Source organism: Arvicanthis niloticus, chromosome 16 (genome assembly GCF_011762505.2).
Source record: "Arvicanthis niloticus isolate mArvNil1 chromosome 16, mArvNil1.pat.X, whole genome shotgun sequence".
NCBI lineage: Eukaryota > Metazoa > Chordata > Mammalia > Rodentia > Muridae > Arvicanthis > Arvicanthis niloticus.
Window position 1 is genome coordinate 70,336,072 of NC_047673.1, and position 8,151 is coordinate 70,344,222.

Genomic DNA, 8,151 nt, shown 5'->3' on the forward strand with positions numbered 1-8,151 from the left:
CAGAGCCTCGTTAGCATGCAGGGGAATGGCTGTGGTGCTCACTGTTGAGTGAGGAGTGATGGCAGGGTCTGGCCAACACAGGCTCTTCCATTAAGGGAAGATGTGGGATGTCATCTACTTTCTGCATGTACTCCTTTCTGGGCTTGTTTGTCTCCTTCCCTATGGACTTAGCTCCCAGGTCTGTATTCTGTCCTCAGGCCAAGGTGGAGATGCTGGACAACCTCCTGGATATCGAGGTTGCCTATAGTCTTCTCAGGGGTGGGTCTGATGACAGCAGTAAGGACCCCATCGACGTCAACTATGAAAAGCTCAAAACTGACATTAAGGTGAGAGGCCTGCCCTTCCCGTGTAGAATTATTCAGTAGCTCGCCTCAGAGCAGTGGCCCCAACCTACGTGTGCAGGTGAGCCATCTTCACAGCTCCTCAGGTGTGTGGTTAAGCCTTGAGTCTCTCACATATCCAGGGGTGCTGGTGGGCTAGTGCCACAGGTCAGTGTGAAGACTGGGTTTTGAAAAGTTCCTTGTCTTTTATTTTGGGCACAAGCAGTCAATTGAACTGGGCTGTGTGGAAGGCTCAGGTAGGTGCGAATTGCCCTGCCTGAAGTGTGTGCCTCTGTCCCAGCTAGAGCTTGAGTCTGGCATGCCTATTGTCTTGGGCCTCTATTGCTGCAACAAAACACCAGGACCAAAAAGCAAATTGGAGAGAAAAGGGTTTATTTGACTTATGCTTCCAGATCATAGTCCACCACTGTGGGGGAGTTAGGACAGGATCTCAAACAGGACAGGATCCTGGAGGCAGGAGCTGATGCAGAGGCCATGGAGGGGTGCTGCTTACCTGCTTGCATGACTTACTTAGCCTGCTTTCTTAGAACCTAGGACTACCAACCCAGGGATGGCACCCACAATGGACTGGGCGTCCTCCCCCATGAGTCACTAATTGAGAAAACACCTTTCAGCTGGATCTCATGGAGGCATTTCCTCAATTGAGTCTCCTTTCTCTATGATAACTCTAGTTTATGTCAAGTTGACACGCAAGATCAGCCAGCACACCCATCTTCTGCCTCTGTTTCTGCCAGGCAGCATGGACCCTCTGCAGTCCAAGTATTACTGGTGGATGAAGTCTGGGCCAGATGTTTCCAGATTCTTGGCCTCTTAGTCAAAGGGTTGGGTGGTTCTCTGTTTTAGTTGACAGTCTCAATTATGTATGCCCTTTGCTCCTGCGCGGTCCTTTCTGCAGTGCGTGTGATTTCAGTTGTTAGTGATGCCTCATTTCCCATAGGCATAACATAGTGAAGAGAGGATTTATCCTAATTAGAGTCACTTATTATTGAAACACCATGTCCAAAGGGAAGGAAAAGATAAATCCACATCACAGTTCATCGAAGGAAGTCAGTAGGAACCTGGAAGTAAGAGCTGATGCAGAGGCCATGGAGGCAGGCTGCTTACTGGCTCGTTCCCAATGGTTCACCCTGCCTGTTTTCTTATAGAACCCAGGACCACTAGCCAAGGGGTGGCCCTACCCAAAATGGACTGGGCCCTCCTATATAACTTAGTAATTAAGGAAATGCCCCATAGGCTTGCCTACAGCCCAATTTTATCTAGGCATTTTCTCCAATGAGGCTCCCTCCAGTGACTCTAGCTTATGTAAAGTTGGCATAAAACCAGCCAGCACAAGAGTCTCTGCAGAAGTCCACTTATAGGACAGTTTACCTTATTGCCCAAGACCAACTGAAGCTTAATCAGCCTTCCTACTCATACCCAGACATAAGTGGAATATAGTTGAATAGAATCTATCTAAATTTTATGGGTTTTTTTTTTTAAAGATTTATTTATTTTATATAAGTACAGTGTTACTCTCTTCAAACACACCAGAAGAAGGCACCAGATCTCATTGTAGATGGTTATGAGCCACCATGTGGATGCTGGGAATTGAACCCAGGACCTTTGGAAGAACAGCCAGTGCTTTTAACCGCTGAGCCATCTCTCTAGTCCCTATGGTTCTTAACTTATTCCATTGTTTGGAGGTTGGTGTGCCCACAGCAGATAAAGGGGTACAGGTTTTAGGTGCATTGAGTGGAGTGGAATGTGTACAGAATGAACCAGTGAGACTCTCAGTGTTAGAAAAAGGTGCCTGGCCGGGCGGTGGTGGCGCACGCCTTTAATCCCAGCACTTGGGAGGCAGAGGCAGGTGGATTTCTGAGTTCGAGGCCAGCCTGGTCTACAGAGTGAGTTCCAGGACAGCCAGGACTACACAGAGGAACCCTGTCTCGAAAAACCAAAAAAAAAAAAAAGAAAAGAAAAAGGTGCCTGCATAGCCCAAACCAAGTGGAGTTCCAGGTAGCTAAACTGGTCCCTAAGCTTGCCTGCCTCACAAGTGGGATATGATGCCAACTGTACCTTCTTAGTGGGAAAGGTAAGGTTTTTGGTGAAAAAGCTCCTATTTTTAACTACTATTATAAAGTTTTTAGTTAAGAGACAGCACAGGTAATCAGAATTCTTAGGTTTTTTTCAAACTTACAATAAGGAAATATAAACATCTCCTGCATATGTTCATCTTACTCAGTGTGGATTATATTGACATCATATAGTCGGGCATGCACTGGGCCAGCTGTGGTACATAAAGACATGGGGCTAAGGGTATAGTTGGTGGTAGAGTAGTGCTTGCTGGGCATGGGAAGGACCCTTTGGTTCACCCCTAGGACTGGGGTGCGGAGAGGGAAATTATATGATGTCACCTTGTGTTCCATCAGTAAGCTGGACTCCTGGTCGGAATAGTTCCCTTGTTCCACCTCAGTAATGGTGACCCTCGTGTTTCTAGCTTGACTCGTAGTCTAGCGTGTAGACAAGAGCTCTGAGCTTCCTCTCTAGCCATCCAGATGGAGTAAGAAGTGAGACTCGGGCTCGTGGGACCCTGGGCTCCTCAGCCTGCAGGTGTCAGTGTTTGGGCAGTGTGAACTGCTCCTGGCTCCTCTAGGTTAGTATGTCAGTATTCTTCCTCTCTGGGGGTCTCCCTGCCCTCATTTCAGATGCCTGTTTTCCAGGTGGTTGACAGAGATTCTGAAGAGGCCAAGGTCATCAGGAAGTATGTGAAGAACACTCATGCGACCACGCACAATGCCTATGACCTGGAAGTGGTAGATGTAAGAATCCTCTTCCCCCTTTCTGTCCTGCCAGGTCTCCTGTCCCTCTGTACGTGGGCCTGGCTCATAAAGAGTAACCCATTTGCCTTTTTTTTATTTTGGAGACAGGATCTCTATGTACTCCTGGCTGTTTCAGCAGGCGGGCCTGGTGGGGAGAACCGCCTTCCTCTGCCTCCTAAATGCTTGGGATTAAAGGCTTGTGCCACCACTGCCCAGCTCGACTTTTAGTAAACAGAAGTGACATGTTTGTTGAGCAGAAAAATAAGTGGTGTTGTACAGTTGGCTATGGCTTTTTCTGTGTGATATGATTACCAGAAGTTCATGATAAAGTTCCTTAGACCAGATGAGGTACACATATCTAATCCCAGCACTCAGGAGGCTTAACAGACCAAGGCTAGCCTGGACTACATACTTAGTTCCCCGTTAGCCTGGTCTACATAGTGAGAACGGTCTCAAAAGTTTCCTTAGGTTCGCACCTGCTACACAGTAGCCCCAGTGTCTGTAATGGCTCGTCCCTAGTAAGTGGAGCCTTGGGACACATGCATTGATCCTCCCAGTCTGTGGATGACGTGGCAGAGCTAAAGCGTCCTACCTCTTGTGACAGGTGGTCAGTACGGAAGCTCCTGAGTCTGTTCACCTCTTTGGTGAACCTGAGTAACAGTATCTTCTCTCTCTCTCTCTCTCTCTCTCTCCCTTTTGCCAACTGTCTGCCCAGATCTTTAAGATAGAGCGTGAGGGGGAGAGCCAGCGCTACAAGCCCTTCAGGCAGCTTCACAACCGCAGGTTGCTGTGGCACGGGTCCAGGACCACCAACTTTGCAGGCATCCTGTCGCAGGGTCTGCGGATAGCCCCACCTGAAGCACCTGTGGTAGGTGGCTGTCCTCTATGGGGAGGTATGGAAGTACTTGTTTGCAGTGATCTCCTCCTGAGAGCCTGGGTGCTTTGAGAGTTCAGCCTGCAGCAGGCCCCCTATTAAAAAAATAGGACAAGGGATAGATGACGTCGCCTGCTGGGTCACAGAAGGGGCCTAATGAACAGGCCCTCTGAGATGGCCTCCCAGTCCCTCACTCATTGTAGAGAGTAACAAAAAGGAAGTGGCTTGGTGACTGTAGCTCTGTGCTAGGCACTGGTGTGTGGCTGAGAGGTGAATCAGTGCCTACTGGGTGTGTACGAGTGCCTGGTTTAGTCCAGGTAGTGAATATTCGATCACATTATTAACTGTTTGAAACTTCCTGGTAAAAAGACAGTGGCATCCTTGGCTGTTACAGGACTTCCCCCAGCCCACCTGTAAGTGCTGGCCTTTGCTAGAGGGAGCCATCCCTCTCGGAGGTGATGGCTGTGGGGCTTAGCTGGGCAGCAGCTCGTGTGGGAATTCACTGCTGGAAGGTTTTCAGCTGTCGTCTTCCAACTCTCCAGACAGGCTACATGTTTGGGAAAGGGATCTACTTTGCTGACATGGTGTCCAAAAGTGCGAACTACTGCCACACATCTCAGGGAGACCCGATTGGCTTAATACTGTTGGGAGAAGTTGCCCTCGGAAACATGTGAGTATCCGGACCCTCCATCCTGTGAGCTGTGACCAGAACAGGATGGTGAAGTAGGCCAGCCATAGGGTAGACTAGACAGGAACCGTCAAGCAGCTGGCCACAGCTGGCCCTTTCTTTGAAAATAACCCCATAGCAATGGCAGCTGTTTTAGGCTCTCTACTTGAGGAGAATGTTCTGGGTTCTGAAGAGTCCAGGAGCTGGGGAGGGAGATGCCAGGGTAAGGGTGAACAGAGTTCTGTGGGCACGTAGTTTACGTGCCAGTAAAGATGCTGAGGAAGGTGTTAGTTTGGGAGCCCGGTGACCAGGGGCTCTTCTGAGACTGTCCTCTTTTGAATAGGTACGAACTCAAGCATGCTTCGCATATCAGCAAGTTACCCAAGGGCAAGCACAGTGTCAAAGGTACTGTCCCTCCAACCTGACATGGCAGATTTGGGTGAAGAGGTACCTTTCCTCCAGCGGCCGGACTCTTGGAACTGGCTGTTGGAGGTTCATTTAAAAAGAAAACGGTTTCATCCCTTGTGTCATAATGCCATGGGAGTTCTGTGGGATACCAGGAACCAAATCAGGATACTGGTGTTCTCGGTTTTTGAGCAGTGGTATCAGGACCAAGAGGTACCTCTGGCACACCTGGAATTATCGAGTTGGTAGCATATGATGATCAAGGCCACCTTTGGGGTGTTGCCACAGTATAACGTCATCCAGGCCACTGTGACTTTACTGGTTTAGAGCTTTGCCTTGGAACCTTTCTTTACAGTATCTGAAGAATGTTTAAGTGAGCAGCCATGTGTCGCATACCCAGGACATTTTCACACCCCCTGTTATACCTAGCACTTGACCCTTCTACCTTACAGGTTTGGGCAAAACTACCCCTGACCCTTCAGCCAGCATCACCCTGGAGGGCGTAGAGGTTCCACTGGGAACAGGGATCCCGTCTGGCGTTAATGACACCTGCCTGCTGTATAACGAGTATCCTTTCATGGCTATGCTGTGTGTTCTGGAACTGTACCAGCAGGTACGTGTGTTCTTAACTACCCAGGGCAGCTTGTATGGGGATAGTGACAACCTTCCCCTTGGATGGTCCCCTGTGTTGATCATCCCCTTGGATGATCCCCTGTGTGGAGGTCCCCTGAGGTCTGACTCACTGCTGTATGGGTGAACTTGTCTCTCTGTACACCAGCCTTCCCCACTTTGAGGAGACTCAGTGTTGGTTAGGTCTTGGGGACTCAACTGTTGGCTCCTTGACAGCTTCCCTCCCAGGTACATTGTCTACGACATTGCTCAGGTGAATCTGAAATACCTGCTGAAACTGAAGTTCAATTTTAAGACGTCCCTGTGGTGAACTGTGAGGGGTGGGCTGTGCCCAGCACCCAGGGCCTAGGGGGTAATTCCCCCTAGTACCTCTGCACCGGACACCACAAAACCTCAGCCATGCTGCTGCCTAAGGGTGGCACACTCACCGGATCTCCTTAGGAAGGGCTTTACACAGACAGGTTAAAGGGCTCTGGTTTCAAGTCCCTTGTCCATGTTGCACTGGGCAGGACAGTTGTTTGTGGTCTTACCCTACCAGCCACAGCCCTGATAGACGCAGCTAGGGGGCGGGGGGGGTCAGGTGGGAAGAGGTTTTTGTTGTTTGCCTAGACTAGTCCTGAGGGAAGAAACACACCACGTCACAGTCACAATGTATGCCTTACTGGCTTCCCCAGGAAAGGAAAAATGTGCTTCCTCCCCTTTTTCAAGGGTTCATCTTTGATTTGGTTTTTGGCAAAATGTTAAGCATTTATTTTGATCTAAAAATAAAAACTAATTTCCTACTATATAGATTTTTTTTTTTCTTGTATGTCCCCTTCTTAGCCTTCTGGGCTTTTGTTTTGCTTGGTTTTCAGTGATAGACATGGGGTAACCCAAAGAAGGGGTTCCCTGAAGCACGTAACTGGGGAAACTGAACCTGTAGTATGATCAGTTTGAAGTTGCATTTGGGATTCTTGATTTTCATCCATGAGCAATTTCTCTTCCACATTGAACCGTCTGTAACCAGTAGAGCCACCCAGAGGGCTGAGAGTTCTCAATTAAAATGCAAATGGCTGTCTACTCCTGTGTTGTGTGCCTCATCTCCTCTGACAGGGATATGGTTATCTTCACAGTGAGAAGACTCCTGTAGGTATGAACCCCTATAGCACTGAACCCCAAAAGTATATCTCCCTTCAGATTTCCAATACTTGGCAGGACAGTAGGACCCAACTACCCCAGCGGTTCTCAGTCTAACACTGCACCCGTTTAATGCAGCTCCTCCTGCTGTGATGACCCCAACCATAAATTGTTTTTGTTACTTCTGTTCATAGCTATAATTTTGCTGCTGTTATGAAATCATAGTGTAAATATCTATAGTTTTTCTATGGTCTCCTGTAAAAGGGCTGTTCAACCCCCAAAACGGTTGCGACCCCAGGTTGAGAACCTCTGCACTGTACTGTGTCCTAAAATCACAGGCCATCTAGAGCTAGCTACAAGTTGAAAACTAAGTTTGACTGTTAGAGCATTCAGCTCTGAAAGTCAGGGCCCCTTTTGACCTTTCACAGAAGTGTCCAGGATCAACTCCTACCATCCCTAACTCAAGGACTTAGAAGCTTGGCGTTGTTTTGGTGGTGGTTTGATTTCTGGTGGGAGGAACAAAAAGCAGAACTCACTCAAGACAGGAAAAAAAAAATTGAATGTTGTATTTCATTTATGGTCTGGGGTTCTGTCCTGTAGAATCAGGTGTGGCTGCAGACTGGGGGACAGGAGGAAATGTAAGGCTTCTGATGAGAAGTGTGAATGTCTGGGCATGCTGGTCAAACTCCCGCCGCCTCTTCAGTGTTGAAGTCTCCAGCCACCTGTATGTGAAAACTGTCTGTAGGGCTCTCAGTCACCTTTCTACCAGCAGAGAAGAGCAAGCACCTCACAGGGCTTGATGAACAAAATGGCCTCTAAAGCCTAGATTCCCATTTCTGACTATTTTATTCTAAGAAGTGGATTCTTGCAATGTTCACTTGCTACTGTTCTCTATGTTTAAGAAATTCAAGTCTTAGCTGGGCGATGGTAGCACATTCCTTTAATCCCAGCACTCAGGAGGCGTAGGCAAGTGGATCTCTTGAGTTCTAGGACAGCCAGGGCTACACAAAGAAACCTCGGGTTGGGGGAGGACCTCAAGTCTTACCCTGGGAATAGCGACTGTCTTTGTTATAGTGAAGAAACACCATGACCCTGACTACTTTTACAAGGAAAGACACACACACACACACACACACACACACAGACAGGGTTTCTCTGTATAGTCCTGTCTCTCCTAGAACTTACTCTAGACCAGGCTGGCCTCAAACTCCGTGATGGTCTGCTTCTGTCTCCTTGAGCTTCTGAAACCTCAAAGCCCACCCATCCGTTGACACTTCGTCCAACAAGACCACCTCCTAATAGTGCCACTCCCTGTGAACT

General features: G+C 48.4%; 1 protein-coding gene across 1 annotated transcript in view; it reads left to right on the forward strand.

Moving 5' to 3' along the window:
• Positions 1-6,774, forward strand: part of Parp1 (poly(ADP-ribose) polymerase 1) — a 32,329-nt gene extending 25,555 nt beyond the window's left edge. Inside the window, exons 17-23 of the mRNA XM_034520236.1 lie at positions 198-326; positions 3,041-3,139; positions 3,855-4,007; positions 4,556-4,683; positions 5,024-5,085; positions 5,538-5,652; positions 5,944-6,774. Of these exons, the coding sequence (XP_034376127.1) occupies positions 198-326; positions 3,041-3,139; positions 3,855-4,007; positions 4,556-4,683; positions 5,024-5,085; positions 5,538-5,652; positions 5,944-6,025 (768 nt within the window). The 3' untranslated portion in view covers positions 6,026-6,774. The remainder of the gene's footprint in view (positions 1-197; positions 327-3,040; positions 3,140-3,854; positions 4,008-4,555; positions 4,684-5,023; positions 5,086-5,537; positions 5,653-5,943) is intronic.
• Positions 6,775-8,151: the final 1,377 nt, after the last annotated feature.